The sequence below is a fragment of the Molothrus ater genome, chromosome 6 (assembly GCF_012460135.2).
Source record: "Molothrus ater isolate BHLD 08-10-18 breed brown headed cowbird chromosome 6, BPBGC_Mater_1.1, whole genome shotgun sequence".
NCBI classification, from domain to species: domain Eukaryota; kingdom Metazoa; phylum Chordata; class Aves; order Passeriformes; family Icteridae; genus Molothrus; species Molothrus ater.
The window spans coordinates 4,816,561-4,844,505 of record NC_050483.2 but is presented as its reverse complement, the minus strand read 5'-3'; the positions used below and the strand labels follow the sequence as shown (position 1 = coordinate 4,844,505).

The 27,945-nt window shown below is 42.2% G+C and overlaps 1 protein-coding gene across 1 annotated transcript; it reads left to right on the top strand.

The window, feature by feature from the left end:
* Positions 1-7,419: 7,419 nt before the first annotated feature.
* On the top strand, positions 7,420-19,085 carry RCN1 (reticulocalbin 1). The gene is given in 7 exon segments (XM_036385116.2): positions 7,420-7,643; positions 11,809-12,002; positions 13,551-13,565; positions 13,568-13,728; positions 14,243-14,303; positions 16,834-17,033; positions 17,895-19,085. Coding segments are annotated over 7 exon segments (963 nt in total). The 3' UTR covers positions 18,003-19,085.
* The last annotated feature ends 8,860 nt before the right edge of the window (positions 19,086-27,945 follow it).

Here is a 27,945-nt window from a genome sequence, read left to right as displayed (position 1 = left end):
CTATGTATCCTTGAACTTCGTGTCATAAATTAGCAAAGGTGAGCAACTGCTGAGGCAGAAAAAGTGAGGAGAAAAGACTGTAAATAAAATCACGTACATCAAATAATACTTGTTAAACACTTGCTTTTTTGACATATGACTTTGATGTTATTATTTCCTTTGTTGTTGATAACACATACCCACCTGTTAAATACAAACTGCCCAGCTAGCTAATACAGCAGGGTTTCACATGCTGGCAGGTTCCCTTAGTGTGGATAGCTAGAAGCAAACCAAAAAAATGTGGTGGAGGAAAGCAGCACCCTCACTAGAGCAGGGAACCAGAGTCACTAAATCCAACACTAGCCCTGCATGTGGCACTAACCTAGACAGGTCTTTTCTCATGCACACTTTTTTTTCTCTGTGTTGGAATAGTATTGCAGCTCTTAGGGAAGCTTTGCAATGTCAGCAGATTCTGAGATGAACTTTTAAGATCTTCATTTGCTATGAGTTTCATTAACAGCTGACACCATTGCTCAGGTTGCTTGCAGCCTTTTGGCTTTTAAACATTATTAATCATACCTTGCTCTGTGAATAACAGCAGTAAATCAAAACCATAGAGTTTCACAACAAAGCCACCAGGAAACAAAAATTATGCCAGTGTTGATCCCCACTATCCTCTAGACTTAGGAGGAGGTCAGTTCAGTCCTGAAGGAGACATCCTGGCCATGGGAAGCAGAGGATTGGATAACTTCAGTTAAGTGTTTTCTCTGACTCTGGTACTGGTCCAAAACTGGCCCATGAACAGGGTTTCAGTAGGTCTAGCAGTGCAGTTATTACAAATATTATTTTGAAGAAGTGTGTATTTCCCTTGCCAGGGCCTCTGTAATTCCAAGGCAACTGTTGTTCTCTTTGATGTGATTTGGGTTTTAAGGAGATGCCATTCTCAGACAATCACATGCTGAAAATAGAAATGACAAAGAAACATCCATTAAATGCAAAGTAGGCAGACAAGTTCTCCTGCAGATAATTAGGTTCAATAGTTTCTGTCAGATGACTGAAAAGCCTGACCCCATATACTTCTCTCTGGTGCAGTTTTTCTTAGGTAGACATCCTAACAGGTGGTTTCCTCTGAAAGAAAGGAATATACTTTTAATAATTTAATAATAATTACAATATACTTTTAATAATTACAAAGGTCAGTAATATACTCCAGTGTAAATCAGAGGTGTCCATAACTTCAGGTGCTGTGGCAAGGTTTGACAACAAACTGGATGACCTGAACATGGGCACCTTTCAAATTGCACTGCCTGGGAGGCTGGCACAGCTGAGCAGTGCTGAACTGTTAAATCACAGAGAAATTACAGGGGAAAAGACTAAACCTTACAATGTGGGATTTGAAGGCAGACCTGTAAGAGTGGCAGACCCTCCTGTACAGATATCAAGGGATACAGATTAGCAGTATTTTAATCTCCAGTTAATTAATACTCTCCACGTCTACTACCTTTAGCACAAACAAAATTTCTCTGTGACTTTAATGGTTTTGTTTGCACTCTCCCCCACAGCTCTGTTTGAGACAGACCATGTTTTTCTGATGAAGTCTATTCAGTGCTGGCCCATTGAACAGCACAGCCTGCTTTGGGATCATGTCCCTTACAAACTGTGATCCAGCTGTCCCTGTGGTTGTCTGCACCAGTCTTTCCATCACTCTCCACAAATCTCCACTCTCTTCCCTTGGGTATTTCCTCATTTAAAGGCTGGGGCAGTGCAGCTTTCAGTAATCAGCAACTTCAGCATAGACTTCAGCACTAAAACCACATTTTCACTATTTAAGTCCAAAGAAGAACAAATTCAGCAACAATTTCACTCTTCACCAAAAAAAAAAAAAAAAAGCAAAATCTTTACTTAACCAATTTCCTTGTCTGATTTTTCTCTATCTTTAACAAAAGACTCCAGTTACATTTTGGAAGTGTACCTTAAAGTAAAGTCATACCTTACTTTCATACATCCAGGGTTCTAAGGTTACACAAGGGCTAGTGTATATGCAGATCAGCTCTCCTACAGATTTAATTTTGTTGCTTATGACCAAGCAAGGGATAACTTTTTCCAGCTCCTTCTCTGCTATTTCCCCATTTCACTAGCAATACTGATAAGTATTCAGCTACAGCAGCGTCTACTTGGAGCAAAAAAGGTGCTCTCCCCTATCTTCTGTAACTGATTTGAGGACATTTACACCTCAGTTCAAACATCTGTGCCTGCAATTCTACCCCCACGTGCTCACACTCCGTGTTTGCAAATGCAGGAACTTGGGTTTAAGCACAACAGTGTATCCAAGTCTCCAGACTTTTATGCCCTACATACACCGTGGAATTTCCACTGTGCATACAAAATTATTCATGACAGAAGCATTGAAGGACCATCCTCCCCCCTGCCTCTGTGAATACCAATGAGAAACATAGAAAGAGGTTTTCTTTTGCTTCCTGATCATAGGGAGGAAAGGAAATTTTAAACCAACATGTTTTGTGGGAGGGAAAGGGAAAGTCACTGCAAAATGTTGAAGACCAGGGGTGCAAGCACATACTTGTATTAACATCTCCCATCCCTGGAGCTGCAGTAATTTGCATGACATTATCTACCTGGGATGTTGCTATGGTTATCACCATACATAAGTAATTACCAGGGCAAATTGCACATACAGCGCACGGATTCACGCTGTCAGAAGCAAAGGATCTTTTTATACACTTGAAAATGTACACGTTTGAAAAAAAAGCACTAATCACAAAGATTCCTGATACGAGAAAAACTTCTGGAGTGCTCCAAAATTGTTGTTCACTATGCTTATTGACACTTTAAGGACCAAGTCAAACCATGTCCAAGTGAAGAGAGATGCTGCACAGGCTCAGTAGAAAATCAGCAGAAAGTCACCAGTGGCAGTAAGCAGAAACCAACCAGCAGGAAAAGTAGAAATCCCTGCCAAAGAGGTTAAGGTATAAGCAGATGAGAAAGGCAAAGAGAAGGAGAAGGAGAAGGGGTGTATCAGACAGAGCAAATATTCAGCTTCCTTGACAGCACAGGCCATGATTATTTTGGGTAGATTATGTCATGAAACTTTCTTCTGGCAACTAGGCACAAAAAGATGAACAGAAGAGAAGGAGGAGAGAGTGATGTAGGCTACACCCATGCTAAGAAAACGACAAGAGATGTGGTGTTGCGATGAAGCAGCTAGTCAGGACAAGCCAAAACTAAGTCTAATCAAAGTGGTTCTCTACAAGTTCCCCTGTTTTCTCTCCTGCAAAGTTTTGCTGCTGTTTGCAGGCTGGGATCTGATTGTGCTCCCTGTGGCTTCCCACAGGAGCTGAGACAAAAGTCCATCTAGACTCGTACACCCAAGCTGAAGGGAGCAATTAACACCCAGCAGAATTTGGATGAAAGTAAAAATACAGAGTATCTAATGCTAGCTGATACAAAGTAAATTAGACATTGAAAGCTCATTCTGAAATACTGATCCTTTACACTTCCAATAAAATGCAGCTGCACTGTAAACAAACAGCTTGAGCTGCAGTCTACTGGTATCAATGAAAACTTTCCAACAAGTTTGAAGAAGGTGTTCTCTGTTCTCAGGAAAAGACAAAGCTTTAAAAATAGTGCTGATACTGTGACCTGAGTAAACCACATTAGGCTAACTAGAATGGAAAATATAATTCTGAAAACCACAAAATAACATTTCTACAATTTAATTTGAGGTGGCATACAGAAGTCTCATATCCATTCAAACCAATCATATTTTCCACGTACAGAGAAATACTGTGATTATTCCAGATTTACAAACTACAGTAGAACTGAGGAGAAAAAAAAGTCATCTTTTCCATTTGTAGCTTCTCTTAAAAACAAGTTCTTTTGTTTACTTAGAAATCATCTGCTTCTCTCAGACATATATTTTTACCTCCTAGTAGTACCAGGATACTAAAATGCCATCAAATATTTTGACTATTTAAACAGCTAGAACTAGAAAAACATAGAGGTATGCTCTGAGAAGTGTGACAAGAGCAGGTATGAGCCAGCAGGCAGTCAGAAAGCCCAGCAGCCCTTAGGGACCATTTGCATGGCCTCAGGGAAGTGACAATTAACGATGTCCAGAAACACTGGCTAAAGATGCAAGACATGTGTAACCTCATTAGGATAAAGGCAGGCTGAAGACAAAGAGAGATGTGAAATAAGTCATCTCAGGCTTTATCCCAGTGACTGAACACCCAGGGTGACAGGAATACTGTAACTCTAAATAAATTTCACACAAAATAGTTTGTTGGCTTTAAATATCTCAGTGAAAGGGAAAGTAAATATGTGAAGAGCAAAATGCAAGATGGAAAAAGTGAGATAAATATTGTTAGATTCAGAGGAAAAATGCTATAAACAGTAAGCAAAGCTCTTTGATTTGCACTGTTTTCCAGCCCATAAAACCCTAATATCTGCCAGCATTTCATTAAAAGCTTATGAACTACCCAGCATGCCTGCTCCTGCATAAATGTATTGCTAAAAACCACTGTTGATGTTGCAGATCTGGTATTTTGCAATGTTTCAAAGAAACCTTATGTGTATAAAACTCAGATGCATTATTGAAAGACGTGGGCATGGTGAAAATAGCCGCACAAACTCTAAAACTAATTAATCATTCAAGAGCAGGAAGTTTCTCTCAGAGATGTTCAAAGTAATATCTCTAAACTAGAAAATACAAATATTTTAAGAAATAGGCATAGTGGAGAAAGGACTTAAGAGAAAGCTACCATTTTGTGAATTGAGTAAAAAGAGTCGAAGGCTTCACAGAGGATTGGGAGTTCAAGGTCACGACAGCCCAACAGCAAAATCTGTAAATGTTAATCTGAGTGATACAAAGATCTGGCAATGCTAAGACTGACCAGATCAACAACTGTTCTGACTGAATGTGCAGCCTATTCTCAGCATTACAAACTCAGACTTCAGCCCTCTAAGGACAAGTAACGGCAATATCATTCCTTTTCCACAAAAAGTCATATTGGATCAATCAAATGTTTATTGTTATTACCAATGGTCCCAAACCGAGTCTGGAGGGATCAGGACACTCATGATTTCCCATCTTTCATACGATCCCCTGCATTTCAGGGCTCGTTCTCACTGGAACCCAAACACAGGGCAGAATTAAAATGTTCCAATGGGCAGAACCCACATCCCTGAGGCGAAGCCTCCCGGTGTCTGGAGGCTTTCCAGTGATCAACCATGTATGCACTTAGCCCATCCTGCATTGCTCTTACTGCAGCTCTCCTCACACAAGTGCCTCCAAATTGTTCTGACAACAAAACACAGACATTCATTTCCCACATCTCTCAAATAACTTCATATCCCTCTGCTGCTAAGATCAAGCATCAAGCTGATGTTTGATTATAACACTGATGGGGTGAACGGGCAGTAAAGCCCACCTGTTACCCATGCAAATGACTTGTCTCAACTAGCAGCACACTCTGGCACTTGTGGATATACAAACTAAAAATTCAGCACCTCAGCACACACCCACCTCTGGAATAAGGTTAATTACAGTATTATAGATGTAGGAAGCAGAGACAGGAATATTAGAAGACCAAGACAGAAAAAAGAGCCATATCTGAATTATTGCACAAACATGAGATTCCTGAATACGTTAACAAAAAACTTGGTTTTGAAGGTAGATGCTTAATAACAAACAAATAAACAAACCCAAACACAGCAGAAGGATTACATCTCACTAGCTCTGGAAACTCAAACGCATCTGGTCTGATCAGCTGAGCCATTCTCAAGCTGCCACATGCCCATCACAGCTCTCACCAAACTGCACTGGAGCAGTTGCTCAGCTGTGGATGCACAAACAGCCCCAGAGGACAGACTGCCCGGGCCCACCGAGTGACTGAGCTCCAGGGGGTGCACTAGTGTTCCTCTCTGTCTAATTAACTAACAAACCAGCATACCTGACTGTTTAAAGCTTTGAAATCTGCTGCTCTTGTCAATGGTTCTGAGGCAAACCAGCACTAGCCCTGCATGGCTCTCACTCCTGGCATGAGTCACAAAAGGCAGAGGACAGCACACGTGGAAATCTCCATTGCCACATTTCTGTGGTCATTACAAGCAAATCCTCTACCAGGCATCAGCTGCATATGAGCTTTAGGTCAACAGGAGTTCTACCCGTGCAACAAGAGCACAAGGGGAAGCTGTGGGTTGGTGCAGCACCCTGCACATCCATGTCAGTGGTACACCCAAAGGCCACATCAGACGTGGTTTGTACACACTGTGGGCTGGGCTGACAAACCAGTTATTGCAATTTGGAAAAGTAACAATGGATGGACCAGCCTTGGTGGTGGAGCACAGCTCACCACAGGACCCCTTAGCAACAGGGTCATTACCCTGCAGTGTGCTGCACACAATGACAATCTTCTCTGCACTCTGCTGTTTCTGGAGTTGTGAACTACTGTGTAACATAGGAAAAAGGATCATACTGGGAGAAGGAATCAATTTCCTCTGTCTAGAGACTTTCACAACTGTCAACAAAATAAATTTCACTTCAGGCAAAACAAACAAAAACTTTTTCTTTTGCTATATGGTTTGAGCTTCCCATCTCCCACATTTTCAGGATCACAAGTGCAGTTCCCTTATAGTGACAGTGACCCCACCACGACAATCATCCTTTGTAAGAGTGCTGGCAACCTTTTCTGTGCCCCAGAGTGGTGCCTTGAACCCCAGTGTGGGACCCTGTACCCCAAAGTAGTGCCCTGACCTGAACCCCACTGTGATGCTGTGTACCCCAAAGTAGTGCCCTGAGCCCCACTGTGATGCTCTGTACCCCAGAGTAGTGCCCTGAGCCCCACTGCGATGCTTTCCCCTCGCACTTTTAGGGTATCAGCACTCAAGACAGCGCGCAGGGGTTTGTTTGTTTGTGTTCCAATCACACTTTTTGTCTTTTCCCAAACGATTTAGGATGACAGCAGCAACCATCATCAAGCCGGCGCTCTGAACGAGCGAGCAGCAGCGGCGGGACAGCCCAGAGCCGCTGTTTGGAGCTGCCGCGGTGTTTGTCAGGCTGGGCTCGGGGCGCTCCGGCGATGGAGCGGCCCCTCCGCTCCGCCTGCCGGGGCTCTCTCTGCCCGCGGCCCCTCCGCTCCGCCCGCCCGGCTCTGCCCGCGGCCCCTCCGCTCCGCCCGCCCGGGGCTCTGCCCGCGGCCCCTCCGCTCCGCCCGCCGGGCTCTGCCCGTGGCCCCTCCGCTCCGCCCGCCGGGCTCTGCCCGCGGTCCCTCCGCTCTGCCCGGCCCCGCCGCCGGCCCCTGTGCGGACGTGGCGCAGCCGGGCAGGGCGCGCTGCCAAAGGCCGGGCCGGGGGCGGAGCGGGCCGGGGCGGGGCGGTGGCGGGCGGCGGAGCGGAGCGGGGTGCGAGCCGGGCCGGCGGGGCATGGCGGGCGGCGGGGCGCTGAGGGCGCTGCCCGCGCTGCTGCTGCTGCTGCTGGCGGCGGGCGCGCTGGGCAAGCCCACGGCGCGGCAGGAGCGGGCCCGGGCCGGAGCCGCGCAGCATGAGGACCGGCCCGGCTTCCAGTACGACCACGAGGCCTTCCTGGGCAAGGAGGAGGCGCGGAGCTTCGACCAGCTCAGCCCGGAGGAGAGCCGGGAGCGCCTGGGGTGAGCGCCCGGCCCGGGCGGGAGACGTGGCAGGGGGAGGGCCCGAGCCGGGCCCGGGGCGGAGGAGGCGGCCTGGGGCTGCCTGAGTGTCCGAGGGGACAGCGGGGCTCTGTACCCCAGAACGGTGCCCTGAACCGCAGTGTAGGACCCTCCAGAGTGGTGCCCTGAACCCCGTTGTGATGCTCTGTACTCCAGAGTGGGACCTTGTACTCCAGAGTAGTGCCCTGAACCCCACTGTGATTCTCTGCACCCCAGAGTGGGACCCTGTACCCCACTGTGATTCTCTGTACCCCAGAGTGGGACCCTGTACCCCACTGTGATTCTCTGCACCCCAGAGTGATGCCCTGAACCCCAGTGTGATGCTCTTTACCCCACTGTGGGACCCTGTTTTCCAGAGTAGTGCCCTGAGCCCCAGTCTGATGCTCTGTACCCCAGAGTGGAACCCTGTACTCCAGAGTGGTGCCCTGAACCCCAGAGTGATGCTCTGTACCTCAGAGTGGTGCCCTGAACCCCAGAGTGGTGCTCTGTACCCCAGAGTGATGCTCTGTACCCCAGAGTGGTGCCCTGAACCCCAGAGTGGGACCCTGTTCTCCAGAGTGGCTGCAGGTTGAACCTCTGGGTTGTGACTTCTCTCCCACCCCGCTGGTTTGCAAAGGAGCAGCCAGCAGTCCATGGCTTTGGTGTTCCTCCCTGCTGCCCTCCTGCTAGCCCCACAGGAATAAGGCTCTCAGAGGGAGCTGCTGTGCTGGACCTGCTGCTGGAGGCTTTGCTGCTGCTGCTCCCTGCCTCTGGGACACCTGCCCAAACCACAGCGGTGTTAATCGAGTTTAAACCATTCCTTCTCTACAGCCACGCTTGCAAGTGCACTTCAAGCATCTTCCCACTCGTGCCTTCTTTGCTCACAGTGTTTCAGCTGCTGTTACTTCCATGCAAAGGGCAGGGACCATGCCTTACTTTACTGCTTCTCCCTCCTTTACACCCACAGGAAGCCAGGTCACTAAGCAGAACTAAATTTAATAGGAGTTAAAGAAAGATCCTTTAATGTAGTTACCACAAAGAAGATTGCTTAAAATACCCTGCATGTTCTCACTTAGATCCCCCCTGCCTTCTCTTCCACAGGGAGTTGCACTTGCTAATTTTCTGTCTAGTCCTACCATAAGCAGTAGCACTGCAATCTCACTCTTGATCCTTCCCAAAGCTGTCACTGCTATTTACATGTCTCACAGTGAGTAAACAGATGAAGTGATTACCAGAACTGATTGACTCCATCCTCATTGTTTCAGGAAGGAGCAAAAGAAACCATGCTCTCAGCATACATGGCTATGACCTAGATTCTCATCACTTGTGTCACCAGAATGGACGTGCCCTCCTAATATTGGTCTGCACTTATTGGTACAGATAATTCAGTCAGGGATATGATTTAACAATACAGGTGTTTTTAAACAATTTTTACAAATTGTAAAGCAAGGGAAGAAGTTTTAACTTCCACTGATCTCACTGATTACCCTTTGGAGGGGTGACACAGGCAAGGTAAAGTACAGCCACAGTCAATAATTACCTTTTAAATGGAGGTGGCTGAAGTGGCCCTCTGAGGACACGTTGAGGGTGAGCACTGTGCATCTCAGCATCAGGGATGCGGCTCCTGGGGGACTTCTGGGAAAGTTTCACAACTTCCAGCATTCCCCAGCCTTGGTATCATTTGTGAATTTTGGATAGCGGCACACTGGGAGGTAAAGAGAGGATTAAAAAAACATCTTGTGGTTTAATAGTCACATGCTTAACCCCTTCTCCCCATTTTTGTTATGGGCAACTTCTGTAGTAGGTTACAAACAGAGTCACTTCTCAGCAAGTGACTGCTCTTAGGAAGAAGGCAGATTTAATTAAAAGCTATTTTTAAATGATTTCTGGGAGAAAACAGAAACATACAGTCTGCTGCTCTAGCCAGAGTGCATGCTGCTGTATTTATAAGGCATTTTACCTTGCTTAGGAAATGTGGCAGCACATTGGTCATCCCAATAATAACATTAAAAAGTGAAGTCTACACAACAGCTTCTTACCTGTGCCTTTGGGAGCCTATAGACTTGTTTTATTGTCCCCAAGACTGTTTTATTGTCCCCAGCTTCAGCTGAGAAGTGGGGTGGAATAGTGCACATGGATGCAATGGACCTATAAAAACAGGTGAAAAGGAGAAGACATGAAACATTTTCTGGTACACAGAAAATGTGTACCTGACTTCTTTCATGTTACACATTGCCAGGAGCTACCAGCATAATCAGTTACTACCTTAACAGTAGAAAGAAGTACCAGTTAAACAAATGAAATTAAACCATTGTGGGGAAAATCTGGTGACAAATAGAGTCCATCATGCAGGGAAAGGGACCACTGGCAACTGATGAATACAGAAGAGAAAAGATTTTCTAGTCAGTTCATCCACACTTCACCAATTCAGAAAGGAAATTCAGCAGCCCCTTTTTTGCCCCATCACTCAAACAACATGTTCATAAAATCAGTCTGATACTATCAGACTCACACAAGATTGCTGCTGATATTTCAGCAACCACTTTTGTAACAAAGGCTTGGGCAGACATTGCTTCACTACTTGGGCAGTTCCAATTGGCCAAATGTGGTTTCTTTGTGGAGAACCAAGATGTGGAATTGAAAAGAATGTTTAGAAGTGCACATCTTTTTCCCTGAGGTTTAGGGAGCTCACCTGTTGAGTGTCAAGTCAGGATTTAGACAAGTCAGCTTCTGCTCTTCCCCCTGCATTCCAATGGCACGACAGTATTCCATAGGCATGGCATGAGCTGGCCACTGGCTGAGGCACAGATGAGGCACTGCAGACAGGCTGCCCCTGCACCTCATGGTGCTGATGTGCCCAAAGCCAGCCTGGATGTGCCAGACAGCCAAGGGGCATGTGCTCAACTCCAAGAGCAGGCACAGAAGGCAGTTTTACAAGCTCAGCCCCAAAATGGTGGAGTTCATCAATTGCAGAGAGATTATTGCAGAGAACATAAATGGTAGAGAGAGCATTGTCCTTTTTTTTTTTTTTTTTTGAACAGCAGCTGTGTGCAGAATGTTTCACTCCTGCTGATTTCAACAGTGCTGGCAGCTTTACACTGGACAGAGGTTTATAGCCCAGCTGCCAGCAATGGATGGAGACCTGCTGCAGAACTGATACTGCTTTAGTGAGTAACAGGCATTCCTGGCAACACCAGCAGTACTGGTTTGTACTGGGAATCAAAGAAAAGAAACAAGTGGAGGGACAGGCATGCAAGGGGAGACTGTACCTGGTGTACATCCCCAGCATTACACACTCATATACTCACTTTACCCTGATGTCAGCCTGCTGGAAAGCCAAAGGAGAAACTGGAGGTGTCCACCAAATCCTGGATTTTTGCCCTGCTTGCCACCAGCAAGTTTGAGTTCAGGCTTTGTCCTGAAGTGAAGTTGGTGTCTGTCACAGACATATTTTCTGAAAAATCCCTTTGCTAGGATTTTTCCTGCTGAGAGGCCTCAGAGGAAAAGAAAAACAATTATTATCTGCTGCTGTGGAATGCAACAGGTGCATCTTTGATTGGTCCATGTGAGTTGTTTCTATTTGATGACCAATTGCAGGTCCACCATTCTTTTCCTTGATAGCCTTCAGATGAAATCCTTTCTTCTATTCTTTTAGTATAGTTTTAATATATCATTTTCTTTTAATATATCATAAAATAGATAATTTTCTTTTTAATATATCATAAAATAATAAATCAGCCTTCTGAAACATGGAGTCAAGTTTCTCATCTCTTCCCTCATCCTGGGACTTCTGTGAACACCACCACAGGTGTCTCCTGCTCTGAGCCAGCACAGCTACTCCCTGTAGGCAGTGAAAAACAGATGCCCCTAAGACAGGAGGCACAACCTAAGAAAAAGAAAGCCAGGTATTCTCTGCTCACTGATTTTGGTTGTGCAAGTTTCCTTTGAGTTATTCATAGCAATGCTGAATAACAAATAGAGACACATTCCTTTAGATGATGTGTAAAATGCAGGAAAGCCTTAACCAGTAGGACAGCTTTAGGAGTTTGGGGCACTCTGTTTTTGTGGAAAATCAGGGCCAGATAAAGATTACTAAAATTGGCCTGACGTGCAGTTGGGTTTTAAAGATGCTGATCTCTTTTTACAGGAAGATTGTGGATAGAATAGATGATGACAAAGATGGCTATATCACAACAGAGGAATTAAAAACCTGGATCAAACGAGTGCAGAAACGCTACATCTATGAAAATGTGGCCAAAGTTTGGAAAGACTATGATCTAAACAAGGATGATAAAATTGCCTGGGAAGAATACAAACAAGCCACATATGGTTATTATCTAGGTAAGAGAACAGATTGTATGATCAAGGATTTTTGAGATTATAAAATATGATTTCTTGCCTTGCAGACAACTGGAGGTTGTTGTCACATTTAGGACTCTTGAAGCTCACATTAAATTTTATGGATGCTCAGAGGTCAAAAGCACTTTTTAGTTATTTATTGCAGCCCTTTGCACATGGGTCACCAGCACACAGAAGGTTTTGGAGAGGTATCATTAAATATACTGACACAGCTGAATTAAAGTCTCCTCCAGTTAGAAATATATTATTTTTTAGCATTAAAAAAGGTATTTTAATTAAAAAATAATATATTGTCTAATTAACTGTATTTGTGAATTTAGTCTCTAAAATCCGAAGTCTAGATGTTAAAAATGTAGCCTGTATCTAAGCTACAGCAAAGTTATTGATTAAAATCATTCTTGCAGAACAACATGCTTCAGACTGTGATCAACAGCAAATGAAAATCCTTAACAAATCAGGCAAAATAAACATTTATTAAAAAATATACCTGAATTCTCCCCACCCCCCTCCACGTTCCCTTTGCTTTTATAAGTTAATGAAGGAAGAGGAGGAGAAGAGATCACTTAAGCTAAAGGGCAATACTGACAGAGCAACAAATCAGTATTAATTGACCATTTATACTTACTGGAAATGAGAAAACAATATTTACCTACCACAGAGGCAGTTTCTAGAGCAAGCTTCCTGTAGCAGTAATAATTCCAAAGTCTACCTTACATTTAAATGGAGTTTAATTTGTGAAAGGAAATATTTGACACACAGTCCCTGCAGAATTATCCCTGGAACCCTTCTCAGCTCTTTGTCTTTGCTCCCTCTAAGCCCCCAGATTTGGAGAGCAGCATTGTGGGCTTGTGTTAATGAATACTTAAAATTCCCATCTGTAATTCCTGACCCAGTCTTTTTCGCCTGTGTTTGTCTCCCAACATGTGAATTGTAAAATTGTTATGAGTATTTTTCATTTTTAAAGTCAGTTTAATGATCCTATTTTAAAAATGATATCAAATACCATTCCTTTTATGCCAGTGAACACTCTGAGAAAATGCCTTTGTTTTAAACTGAAAATAATTGTTAGGTTCCCTGTAGCAGAGGCATAGCACTGAGATAATTTCAGTCAGTCTGTCACCTTCTGAAACCACATTTCCTTGGTTTGCTCTTCTTGAAACTGAAAAGTTGTGTGGATCATACTGATTCCTAAAGATGAAGAAAACTTCTGTGAATGAAGTCTACCCCAAATACTGCCACAGTCGTACTTGTAAAGGCAGATAAAAAATTCTGTGAGGGAATACTGCAAAATCCATTATTCTGGATTGTAACAGAAGGCTTGCTCAGAAATCTACCTCCTACTACTGTCACCTTTAAAAATCAAACCAAGTATTTGACCCCTGAATTTAAAACCTCATGGGGAAGACAATTTCCATTTAGAACAACAGCTATTCTGGCAATAAACCTTTTTATTTCTAGACTCAAACAGCTTTGTTTTGCTAGTATGTTTTAAATGAAAAGACCTCTGAGATCATCTTGATTTGTCTGCAGAAAACCCAGAAGAATTCAAGATGCAAGTGATCAGCACAGTTTTAAGAAAATGCTGCCCAGAGATGAAAGACGATTCAAAAGTGCAGATCTGGATGGAGACTTGGCTGCCACTCGTGAGGAGTTCACTGCTTTCCTGCACCCAGAGGAGTTTGAGCACATGAAAAACATTGTTGTCTTAGTAAGCAAAGCAAAATCTATGCCACTGTTTCCACTTTTATGGGTGAACTTTGAAGGCTTCTCTCACCTTTCCAGGCAGGGTTTAGAAAGGGACACACACATAATAGCTAAGTGGGGAGCAGAAAGGGGTGCCTTTCATGGTACTCACTTGGTTTGGAGTTTGCACTGTCTGAGTGCACTTAGACAGCTCCTAAATGGAATCAAGAAACAATCTTGGGGCACAGACTTAAACCAAAATAAAAGGAGGGTGTGCTGACATGCAGCAGCTGAGTGTTTCATGCAAGCTGGTATCTGCCCCTAACATAAGCAGTTCATTCATACAGGGAATTTTTTCAACGTGAAAGGATATTTTTATATTCATTGTGTAAAACAACAGTCCCACTGGATTTAGTGAGACTACATTCACTTGTGTACAGGGGCAGGTCAGAAGGCCTCAGAACATTAAATTATCAAAGGCAGGTAATCAGAGCTCTCAGTTTTTTCTTGATGACTTTCATGCAAAAATTGTTTTCCAGGAAACCTTAGAAGACATAGACAAAAACGAGGATGGTTTTGTGGATCAAGATGAGTACATTGGTAAGTGTTGTTACTTGTTTCTTATATAATCTCCAGTCCATTTTTTCCATCTTCTCTCAAATTAGCAGCAGCATTAGCAACCCAGAGCAAACAGTTCAACTATTTTATACCAACCATCCAACACAGAAAGTTTAATTTCATTTTAGGTAGACAGCAACATGACCAGGAAGAATTCCTCATGCTTCACAACACAAAATTCTCTCTTGTTCTTATTTAACTCAGCTAAGAGTTATATGAGAACAAAAGAAGAGAACCTGGAATAATATTTTTCATGGCAGGGATAATCTTTGTATATTGCACCATGTTAACTGCTGTTTGAAGGCATTGTTTAAAAATGCAGGAGGATCAGAAAATGAATTAGTCTTTTCCCAAATAAATGGTTTTGGATGGTTCTCAAGTGTCCAAAACACCTGGAATCAACCATTGCAAAAAGGGAAAGTTCACCTTGTTCCTACTAGGATTTTTTTTCCTAGCTTAATTAGTAAGTAAAGCCCATACTCTGTCTGATGTACCATTCTATTTTGATCAGTTTTAAATCCAAAAAGTAGCACTAAGAAGGCATTAGTGCAAAGTTGGATGAAGCTTTCTGTTTCTAGTGGTGCTATAAAGATCACTTCACATAGAATCAGGAACAATATACACACACTAATTAATGGCAGGGGGTTCTGTTCCTTGTAAATTATATTTAGCCCAGAAAGTGAATGCTATTCATCTATGACTGAAATAACAGAGCAGCATAATTTCCACAGTAATTTCAGTTCATTCAGTGACATTACCTACATATAATTATAAGGTAATTGTCAACATTTGTTACCATGTGAATGCTGGTTTTTCTTGTCTTCTATAGATAGGAACATAGAATGTTCTAGTCACGATCACCCCACATTGGCAAGGATGATAAAAATCAAATTGACAGGACATGTCAGTTGCTTCAAATAAACAATATAATTTGCACTTTAAAAAATGAAAAAAGAAAGTGAATGTGTTGTCTGAAGTTTTCTTCCTGAGTTGAGAAAACTATGCTTAAAATATTCCTACTTTCCTTTTTCAGAAGTAATTTTTTTAAATTTTATGAAGTTGGGATTAAGAACAGTAAACTAAATCTCTTCTTTGCTAGTTTATAAGGAGCAACAAAAGAAGTCCAAAAATTTCAGTCTCTAGATGGAGTATTTGTTGGGGAGATTTGTTGGACCTTATAGAATGATCCCACCCTCCTTTCCCTTCTTTGCTCCCATTTTGTCTTTTGCAAAATTTGGTTTAGATTTACACAAGCAGTGGAACAAAATACCTATAAAGATGTTGAGCAGAGAGAACTAAATTCTCACTGTGCATGGGCAGGTAACCGAGTATTTCAGGGACGCTGGGGACAGTGACAAGGGAGAGCCTCAGCCCAGTGTACACACTCACACTGCAGGGTCAGGGGGGGTTATTCCTGCCTTGGAATTCAGCATTTGTGTTTCCCACAGACACCAGCCAGCCTCTGACCCTCACACCATCCATGAGGGTCCTTGAAAACCAAATCCAAAAGGCACTGGAGAGAGGAGTAGGCTTTAATTCTAAATAGAGAAGTGGAAGGCTTGAGGAGTAAGATGAGTAAGAAAGGATTGGCCACAGTGACCAGAAGGATGATGTAGACACACCACTCATGATTTGGAAAGCCCTGTGATGTAAAGAACATTGGTTTTAATAATCACTGCTGCTCTGCTGTGTTTATGCAGAAAGCAGCTGCCGCTGTGGTGTGGTCCTACCAAAGCTCCCAAAATGCAGCACAGGAGTGATGTGCAGAGCAGCTGGGGTGTGTAACCTCTGCATCCTGTCACAAACACTGCTCCCTCCCCAGGTCCCAGTCTGTGACAAGTGCACTGTGCCTGTGGCTCCTCACACAGTGCACCATGACTCCTGACTACAGCTCTTTCCTGGAAGAGTGGTATCTGCTGGAATGTGCTGCAGCACTGCATGGTTAAAAGAGAACTGATCTCCTAAGCTGAATGTCTCTCACACAAGACTTCTCTAAAAGCAGTACAAATGCATGCAGGTTCCATTTAGCAATTTTTGTTTGCCTAAATCCCCCCTGTGCCTTTTTTTCCTGTAATCACTCTGCTGGCTGGAGTCTGATCTTATCCACAAAGACATTTGCTGGCAGGGACAAGATAAAATGGCTGAGTTCCTTTCTCCCCATGTGACCAAGCCTAGCACTAAAGCTTAAGACTGCTGTTCATCCATAGATCCTTAGAGGATTTTGTTCATTCTAAAATTCAGATGATGGCCTTTGAACATGTTAGCTCTCCTGTTAGCCCCACCAGAAGTGCACAGGTATGCTACAGGGTGCTGTGAGAATGGGCAGTGAAGAAACAGGCCTGAGAAGATACAGCTACTCTATCTACACCCCACATTTCCTTTTCTGTACTGAGACACTGTGCAGAGAATGAACAGTTCAGTCCCCTCTGAGGAACACTGTGCAAATATCTTTATTTTGTGCTTAATTTGCAAAGTAAATAGGACTCAAGTAAGACCCTCATTTCCTCTTCAGCTGATATGTTTGCAAATGAAGAGGGTGGACCAGAGCCCGACTGGGTGATTACAGAGCGTGAGCAGTTTTCAGATTTTCGTGATCTCAACAAGGATGGAAAGATGGACAAAGATGAGATCCAGCACTGGATCCTCCCCCAGGACTATGACCATGCACTAGCTGAAGCCAGGCACTTAGTCTATGAATCTGATGTAGACAAGGTATGTGGTGCTCCAGTGTTGTTTTTAAAGAAGTTATATAGGGTCTTGTGGGTTTTTTTTTTTAATACCAGCTTGCAAGAATTTATTCCTAATAACTTTTCTTTAGAGGCTAGACTTGCTAATGGATTAAAGAGGCTAGACTTTTCTTTAGAGGCTAGACTTGCTAGTGGATTAATGTTTCCATGCCAATTTCAGTTGGTAGTGTTAGAATTACAAAGTGTTACAATACAGTTTATCAGCTCTAGAAGGTCCCCTGGCTTTCATTAGGTGAGATGAGAAACTGTCACTGTTTTAACACAGCAAAAAATACTCTTTTTCCTTTAAGAGTGGTCACTACTTTTCTATGTTAATATAGACTAAAAGAGGAAAATACAGTTACATTTAGATACCCCTTGTACTCAAATGTAGGGGTAGCAAAACCACTCTCAGTTCTATATTCAAGCAACCTTTCACTTAAACACTGGCTCTGATGAGGGACAGTATATGAGGAACCTGAAAGCCAAAATGCTCTGAACACAGAAACTGCTAACATAAGCAGCCACTTTCCACAAAGTGCACCCGAGGATTTTTGTTTTTACAGTCAGGAAGATGAACCAAACCACAAAACTGTGCACCAGCTTGGCATTACAAAGAACTTTCAGTTAGCAGTTTCACCTACCTGAAGCCTGTTGGACTTCTGTCTTCCACTGAGGCCCAAATTTCACTCACTGTGACAGCTACAAATGATTGTGGAAGCTGCAGTCTGCTGCTATGAAGATCTGACTGTTTCCCAGGGCTCTTGCAAGTCTGTGCTGGTGTGTCTTAGACTTAGTTCAGAAACTATTCTTACAGAGGTTTGTTTTTTTTTTTTTCTTCTGCCAGGATCAAAAACTAACAAAAGAGGAAGTTCTAGACAACTGGAACATGTTTGTTGGAAGTCAAGCTACTAATTATGGGGAAGACCTCACGAGAAACCATGATGAGCTATGATACAGTGTGCCAACCAGTGTGTCACACATCTTTTCTCCACCTTACTGAAATCTCCGTGACCATCCCCTCCTGGAGGGAAGATGGGCAAGGGACACTCACAACTGAATGACTTGCATTAATATTATTTTTAACGTGCCAGCTTATTACCTCAGAAACCACATAGAAATAGCTTTTCTACTCCTTTCACATGGTTAAATACAATCTTTAGTTACTAGAGTTTTATTTTTGAAAAAATTAAGAAGGTAACTTTACTGAATAGGTTAGAGCCTGGGATGGAAAAGGCACTTCTAAAAACATTGCAAAGATCTTTAATAGCCAAGTATTTTCTTCAAATACCCACTTTTACCATAGTGAAATGCACCTAGGATTAGAACCCTAATGTTTAATCAGACTTAAGTTATTTAGTTGTCTTTTCTAATAGCATGTAACAGTTTCGAGGTGACCCTTTGAGCCTCCTGCCCAGAGAAGAGTTTGATACCAGCTTTATCTCCACACAGTTGCTGTGTTGGGTCAGTGCTGCTGCAGGAGTGTCCAGCAGCCCCCTGGCTCCTGCTCCAATGTGCAAAGGCACAGGTCCCTTGTCCCTGACCCTGGCATTCCCAGGCAGGCGTGCAGAGTCCAGCCTGGCAGCAGCTCCTTCCACAACAGGGTAATGTACAACTGTTTGTGGGCCCTTGGCCTTGCTGCTTCCTGGCAGGAGTTGTGCCACATGGAGCATAATTTATCTCCTGCTTTTCACACTTCACCCCAGCCCTACTCTTGTTCACGCAGTGTGAATGGCAGCAGCTCTGTGATGGAGAAGGAATGAGACATATCACCCCTCTGGGCCTTCTGTCTCCTCTGCCACTAAGAGGACAGATCCTGGTGGCTGAACTTCTGGGTTTGTGTGTATATATACCTGTAACTCTAAAGATAGCTCTCCTTCCAAAAAAGGGGGAAGCTTTCCACATAGGTGCTTTATTTTTTACTGTATAATGTGAGTTGTTACATGTGTATTTTTATATAACCAACTTCTCTAAGATTGGTTGTTTTTAACTGTACTGGTTTGAAAAGAAGCACAATAAAACCAATACTTCTTTTTGATACTGTGAAGGTGCAATAACACTAACACAGATAAGCAGAGAGATGATGTGAAAACACAGACCAAGCCTCTAAAGCCAGTAGTTCCTAAAGCACTGGGATGGTCTTTTCCAAAAGCATCTGAACATACATCCCCAACTATTCTTTGTCACCTCATTAAATAAAAAGAAAAGCCAAAAAGAAGTGCATTATACATAGTAGCTGGAACTAGAATTTGTTCTGGACACTAGTACTGGGAGATCAGGACTCCCCAGCAGCGTTCACTGGGAGGTTCCTGGAAGGTTTGGTGTAAAACATCACACCCTGGTCCCAGAACCATCCAGAGGGGAGCTTTGAGACTCCCAGGCTCTGAGACACTTCAGCAGTTCAACACATTTGTAAAAATCATCAGGAGGCAGTGCAGAACTGTGACCTCTGTGAACAGTGTCATTTTTATAAGGTCATGGAAGAACCCTGGTGCAATATTTTACATCTTGCAGTTGAAGGTAATTAAATGTAGATTGTTGAGTCTGACAGAAATTACATGTGCTTGCTGGCAGCACCACTAAGCTTTTGGGGTGCACATCTTGTGACATTGCCTGCAATGTCTCTGAAAAATCCCTACCTCTCCCACTAACATACAGTAGGGCAAATGTCATAAAAGTGAACTGGTTTTGCTTTTACAGTACCCTCAAGTTAAATAAAAGCCTAAATGCAGTGTTATCTGGGAAGCAATAAAATTGTATCTTGGCACGTGTAAATGATTATATATTTTCTTTATGGCTTGGATTTGGAAAGGTTTATTGTACTCAATAATCCTGACAATCTTTATCAAACTAACATATTTTGCTAACAGATTTTCAGTACTCTCTGTGTACTCAGATTATCTTCTGCTGTTTCAGGAAACAATACCTTAAAAGACCTCAAAAAAAAACCACTTGTTTCCTGCAAGTGAAACTGCAGCTCAGGCTGGATACTAAGCCAAGGATTTTCACTGGAGCCCAGGGGAAGGTTGTTTGCTCACTCTTGTTGAAATTCAGTGGGAGCTGGGTGCTGAGACACTAAGCATTGTTGCCCACAGCTAAACATGACACTTCTGAATGCTCTGTGCACCGTCCCAACAAAAAAACCACATCTGTGCTTTGACAAGCAATCACATTTTCTTCCACATTACTAAATGAATTTGGAACAGAATTAGCAGCACACAAGAGAAAAATCCTGTTCTCACGTTTGTTCTTGATTCCTGTTACTGCTTGGAACACATTGGTATTTTCCAGGGTAAAACTGTACTTACGTGAGTAAGAATGCTGAAATCAGAGGAGCTTTTCACACAAACAGTAACTGAAAATTCAGCTCCAAAAAAAGGGGTTTTTTCCCAAAATAATGGTACTGAGGTAGCATATATCCAGCTAGGAAAAAGACAAACATGCCAATTAGAATGAGGTTTAAAATAATCAAATTATTTATTAATAGTGGGTTATGGGGTCATAGTATGATTAGGAGCTTTTTTAATAAAGCAGAATGTAGAAGCAGTTTTAGAGAACATAAGTATCCCTGATGTGATTTCATTTTAAAGGCTCCCCTGTTTCTGCAGTTCTCCATGGTGTTTCTCTTACCAACATTCAGTAATGGCACAGTACATTCCATGCTCTAAATTTCCCTTTCAAGCTCAATGCACTATGGAAGAGTAACTCCAAAAGAGACTAGAGCTTCTGGGTTTAAATTTAACACTATTTAAGGAAAGCAAACCTTTGCTAGGGGATATAACTGTTAACATTGTGATTTTTCAAGCCTAAGGTTTCTAATGGGGTTTGACTGTTCCAGAGATAACATTTTTTTTCCTAGGTAACATATTTCAACTCATATTATGAGCAAACGTTACAAAATTTTAGTGTAATGTGAAATACTGAAATGTCAGCATTATTTATCTTCTTAATATGACTAAAACCATTAATTGCTGGGAGCCATACTTCATCCCAGCAACATGAAAATCCATTTTGTGCCTATCTTGTCAGTTATTGCCGATTTTCTTAATCAATTGTGACACAGTGAAATTCTGTTGGGAAGCATGTTTATATATTTGCAGCTGCAGGTTCTGTATGGTAACTTATTACACAGATCCTCCATTAACTCAGTGTTTTCACCATGACTATGCCACAATACATCAAAGGTGCATTTTTCTTACTTAGATATCTGGAATAGCCATTATTATTGCCCATGCAGTTTTAATTATTGGAATTTATGAAATGAGCTAAGTGGCTAATGTTCATTGTCTTATAATTCCATTTAATGATTCAGTCAGGTTGAATCTGTCTCCTATTCCAATGAAAGGGACTGTACAGAACTCCCTAGAGAGACAAGATCACAGCCCATCCTGCTCCTGTTACAAGAGTACCTTACAATAGTTGCAGAATGTTTAATTATTTGCTGTGCAGAAGCTGATCTTGATCCCTTCTGTGAAGTTATCATGAACTCCTAGTTTTAAGGAATATAAGAACTACTCTAAGGCCTTGGCCACCCAAAGGCAAGCAGAACAATGGGGTGGTGGGACTGGAGGTCAGAAATAACCTTACAACCATCAGATCCTGATCTTACAGCCCTGACCACTAACATTTAGGAATTACACTGGTTCATACTCCTGTGAGACAGGGTGTAAGTCTAGTTCATGGAAGGCAGTGTATAAAGTCTTTGTGGTCTGCTCAGGGAGCCTGAAGCACTTTGTTGAGTCATGGCAGCATCACCCTTAGCAAATGAAGTGAGTTTTACAGAGTGACAGAAGGATCTACCAAAAAAAAAAGATTTCATAGCTAAAAATTTTGCACAACCTGACTTGGCCTGTAGCCAAGCACTTGGAAGCATCCAGCACTTCTCTTTTCATGGCTGCAGTTTAGCTGTGCTGTGTTCCACTCATAGTGCCCAGCATATTAACCACTTCCCCTCATCTCAAAGGGAGAATTGAGGATTATTTCCCACTGAAGTTTCAGGCACCTGTAAGGCTGATGTCCCTGAGACTCAAGTGCTCCATAGATTATCCCAGGCATAGTGAATTTCAGAGCAACCTCAGAAGAAGTTGCTACCAGCTTTTCCCTAGTGTGAAACAGGGAACAAGGGGCACACACCTGCACATGACACAACAGCCAATTTCACACCTGCATGCTGCCTCTCCACAGGATAAAGGAAAAAAAGCAAATAATAAAACATTCTGCAACTACTGTATGGTGTTCTTGTAACAGGAGCAGGATGGGCTGTGATCTCCTTTCTCTAGGGAGTTCTGTACAGTCCCTTCCATTGGAATAGGAGACAAATTCAACCTGACTGAATCATTTCTTCACTCTGGCAGTGACAAGGATCCATTGATCCTGGGTGTGCATTACTATTCCTATGGATAATTAAGGGATAGCCATCCTCAGCACAAGTATTGGCTCAGGGCAGCAGAGCTCAGTTTCATATACTCCACATTAGCTATTTTCCCTGTGGAAGAATTTGTTTCATAATCATAAAGGGTCCAGATATGGTCTGGCTGGCTGACTTCTGAAGTTTTAGTGTTTTTAAATGTTTCTTAGTTGGCCTCATTTGTAATGTTGGTCACATTTGTGGTCTGAAACTAGCACATACCTGAAATTCCAGAACAGCTGTATAGAACAAGTCATGGCAGGATCCTGAATCTGAGTGCTAATTAGAATGAGTCCTATTAGAATCTGAGTGCTAATTAAGGGGGACACATACATTAGAAATGTTCCATCTTATCAACAAGAATTTAGATATGCACTGAGATGTGTAGGAAATATTTTCTTTATATGGGAAGAGCCTGACAGCTTTTAAAAAGGACCAATGGGAGCACTGAAGATGAAACATTAGCATAGCTTTTGAAAATGTACCTTGAAGGAATTACTGAACTCCCAGGAGCCTGATGTTCTCAGGGCTTCTCAGGACATACCTCCTGTTTGGATAAAAGTCAGAGAATTTAATGTTTCAGGAAGAAATAAAAGTGGGGATGAGGGATAGATCAACTGTAAGGTAACACAGACAAACAGAACATGGTATTGATGAGATGGACAGGTCAGAGACATCCCCCCAAATTACTCCTAATGCCCCCTCCAGCTTTAAACTTAAATATGGCTTTCACTGCATCACACAGGTTGCTGGGACACAAAAGGACGGAATGCTACTTGAGAACCCATCAAATGACAAGTGCAACAGGTTTCAGATGGCTAAAACTTCCTGAAATCTTTACAGGGTAACACATAGGTGAGACATTTTAAAATCATAGGGAGCATCTTTTTTAAAGAGTGAATTCACAAGGCAATTCCACAGGGAGCGGGAACGTAGCAAAAAGTGCTGGAGAGGTATCCTAGAGGTATCTTTCTCTTCATTCCTGCTCTTAGTTTAACAGATTTTGCATCAATTTTTCTGCCTTTTTTCTTTGTCTTTAGGTTTTAAATTCAGTTAATAGGTGTAACATTTCTAGGAACCCCCAGACCTCCCCAAATCGCTGATAACTGATAACTATTAATTGTTTTCTGCCAAAGAAATGAAGTTTTCACAGCTATTACATCTGTTCCAAACTGGATACAGCAAACTACAGTTAAAAAATCAATCAAAAAACTCCACAAATGCCAGGAACTAAAAAAAATATGATTCTGTTCCATAATTCCCATATATAATTAGAAACATAAATATACCTAACCTGAAACAGACTTATTTAGGGTTATACTGAGTTGGAATATTTAGTTTACTACAAAATAATTTAAAATTTAGCTCTGTACCAGAAAAGTATTTGTATACTTGCAGGCTAGGGAGTACTGTTTGCATGGAGACATTAAATGCAGTAATTCACACTTGTGTTTAGTCAAACTGCCAAATGTTTCCTGCATGGGTCTTTCTATAGGCTAAGCTGCATGACCTATTCTTGAGCTAACATTCAAACCCCATGGCTCTGTGCCAAGGCTGCCAACTCAGCTTCTTAATAAAAATATCTATTTTAGATCAGCTCTACACGTGCTGCATCTTCTGAGCACGGAGTTTGGAAATTTTCAATCATCACAAACCTGTTATGAAATTATTTCAGTATGAAAGGATCTTCGTAAAGGCTTGTTATCCCCTTGCAGTAGGTGTACAGGACAATTCTGTAAACATCTGAATAGATAATTTTATTTTTCCTCTTTTTGCAAGGAAATCCATTTTCTGCACTTGTTACCCCCAAAGCTGCTAAAAAGTAAACTTGCATCTAAGATGTTAAAATAGGTCCTCTGGGATAAGGAGCTTGGGGATAAAGTAGGTTTTCCCCTGAATCAGACTGTATTCATGGTCCAGCTTTGCAGAGGATTTTCTAAGCATGTAACTGTGATGCAAATAAACATTAGTTTAAGAGTGGAACCTGTGTCCAAAATGCAGTCAACAGGGACAAGTAGGGCCCTTCCACTGTGGCTTCAGAAGGTCTAATTATGGGTGCATAAAGCAGCCAGTGCAAACATCCCCTCTTTATATCCTGCATCCCTCCTAACACACACAAACACAGCTGAAATGAAACAGGCAAGATGAAGAGCAATGAGAAACGACATGAAATACTGCCTTCAAAATCTACTTTATTCAACTGGAAACAAAACATTTTAAAAGGTGATAATGCTCTAAAAGCTATTTAACTCACCAGCCAAATCAAACTGACCAAAATCTAATTTATTCCTTGTCTTGTTTAGCAGATGCTTAAAAGATCAATATAGTTGTCTCTGTAGATCGACATGAAATATTAACCAGCCTGAGTGTTCTGAAGCTTTTTACAACATATTCAGCCTCATTAAACATTAAGCAGCCTTGAAATATAAATATAAAATAACTATCAGCTTCCTATCCTTCAGACACAGAACAAAGGTAACTCAAATGTGGGAAGCATGAGGAAAATATATTAAATGAACTGGGAATTCACAGAGAAGTTAACTTAGGAAAGCTGTCAGTATAAATTGGCTCAATCAGATACACTTTACCATAAGGAAGGAAAATATTGTAAGAGCAGGAGAATATCTGCTACAGAACAGAAGAGTAGTGTGGCATTTATGGCATGACAAATTAATAGAAATAAATCTCTGACCACAATTACACTAATCTGGGGCCCAGCTTTTGTTTATACTCCAGCTCCTTCCACCCCTCCCCAGGTTCAGTGAGAAAGGACCCCTCTTATCCCCGCTTTTCACTACTGCCTGGTATGTTCAAAATATCTGGGCAATACAGCAGAAAGGAGTTTCAGGTTCACTAAAGGGAAATGTCAGCTTTGCAAATCACTGAAAGCGACTGGACAGAAACTGTCAAAATCAGTCAGTGAGAGAGACAGTGTGGGCATTGTCAGCACAGAGCTCAGGCCTGCAGCCCCAGCTGTGCCTAAAGGTTACAGACAGCACAGCAGCACAGTCCTGCCAGGCTGTACAGACCAACCAACTCGCCTAAAAGTGCTGTTTCATTCTAATAGATGCAATTCAAATGGGCAATATGCAATATATGCTTATATATGCAACATACAATTAAAATATGCAATATATGTTTATTTATGCAATATGTAATATATGCAATATACAATTAAAATATGCAGTATATGTTTATCTGTGCAATACATGCAACAGGACATAAACTGACAAAATCAGTCAGTGAGACAGTGTGGTCAGCACAGAGCTCAGGCCTGCAGCCCCAGCTGTGCCTAAAGGTTACAGACAGCACAGCAGCACAGTCCTGCCAGGCTGTACAGACCAACCAACTCCCCTAAAAGTGCTGTTTCATTTTAATAGATGCAATTCAAATGGGCAATATGCAATATATGTCTATGTATGCAATATATGCAACATGCAATTAAAATATGCAATATACGTTTAATACCTGTTTCTCCCATTTATCTGCTTGCTTTAATATTACTATTGCTTGCTTAAATATTTGAATAAAATCCAACCTCTCACCACTCGTGGATCTGCCAGGGTTTACAGAGAAGCTTTGGCTGTTGCTTTTTTACTTCTACTTCTTGTCCAGCACTGGGGTCAGAGCAGACATGCCAGTGCTGCAATTCCTTGCAGCCACCTTCCCTCAATTTGCCAAGAAGTGAAACTGCAGGGATTCATTCCCCTGCAGAGACACAAGATTTTGTAATCAGTATGTGGAGCTGTTAAGTTCAAATTCTCTTCTACAACATGAAGGTAGGAATGCCATCAATTTGTCAATGCAAAAACCATGAGGACCTGTGAATGAAACCAAAAAACTAAATTGGTACACTTAGAGCCAAAAAAAAAATAAATATTATATAGGTATTTTGGAATTTTTGCAACATAAGCAAGATAGCAGTGGGCTCACATAAAGAATAAGTGTATCAGACACATTAAGAAGTGATATCAAATAGCATTTGACATCAGGCTATTTTTGCTGCATTCTCAGAATAGAACTGGAAAGATACTTTTTCATTCCACTGCATTACACCATATTTTTATACTTTCTCTACCTGCATGCCATGCTGTTAACAAGCATTGCTTTGAACAGCATCAAATCAAATGTTTTACACTCACTTGCATGCTGAAATTTCACATGTGCTTCGTAGACAGGGTTACACTACCTCCAAACATGTACTTTACAATGAAATTAAAAATTATGTGTAATGGGAAAAGATTACACACACTGTGAGCAAATTTTTAAGTCAAAGGGACAACATCATTGTCAGCTGGGACAGGCTTGTGGAGGCAAGCAAAGCCTCAGATCTCCTGTACTGTACCTTCTGCACCATCCCTCCCTGCTTCTGGTGAAACCCAGAACAATCCCAGAGAGCCTTTTTTGTTGTTGTTGTTGTTTGGGGGTTTTTTTGTTTGGTTGGTTTTGTTCTGTTTTTTTTGTTTTTGGTTTTTTGGGCTGGTTTTTTGGTTGTTGTTGTTTTGTTTGCTTTGTGGTTTTGTTTTTGGAGGTTTTTGGTTTTTTGTGGGTTTGGGGTTTTTTTTTTGTTTGCTTTTGGGGTTTTTTTGGTTTGTTTTTGTGTTTTGTTTTGTTTTTTGGGGTTTTTTTTTGCTGCCTGGAGATTCTCAGAGCTCAGCAGTGGCACAAGGAGTCGCTCCCATTTCTCCCAGCCATGCCACGACACAGCTGTGCCAAGGCACAGGGATGAGGAATGCACAAAACTCTCACAGCAAGTTTAGAAGCAGCCTGGAGCCTTGCTTGCTTCTTTAATCTGAGTGCTTTGCCTAAATTGCAGGTCCTGCAGGCTGTCTGGGAGCAAAGGAAACGTGGCAGTTGTGTCAAGAATTTCTTTGATACCTTGGTACAACACAGAGGAATGGAGCGAGGCAGTTCTCTTGCTGAGATTGTCACAGCTCTTTTTTCCAAAAATCCTCTTTTCTCGAGGGTGTTCTCACTCATGTGTCATCCTTGTGCCTCCCTGAGCTGCTGGTGTGTAGGAAACAAGCCAAAAAACCACAGTTAAAAGGGCACCTAAGTGTTATGAAATTGGCATTAAGGCTTAGGGTAGAACAGGCAGGCACAGAGATGGACAGACAGCCATAGTACTGGGAGGGGAGAGGAATTTTCCCTGTCCCCTGCTCTCCAATCAAACCTGGAAACCAAGCACAGACGAAATCTGCTTGGCTTTTGGTGCTTTGCTGCCCTTAAAAAATCTGAGCAACATTAAAACCAAAATGAATGCCAGATTTACTGTAAAATTTGCTCACTCAAGGTCTGTCTGCTATCATCAGGCTGCACTTGCATTTCTCCTAAACACCCATCCAAAGCCAGAGTGTGGAATGCAATCTTTGAGGCCTTGCAGGTTCTTTTGTACAAGACCTCACAGCTGAGCCTTTTAGCCAGGCAGTCCCTCATCATTTATAACTTTTTATTACTGCAGTGGTTTGGGTTTTTTTTCCCCCTGAATGCA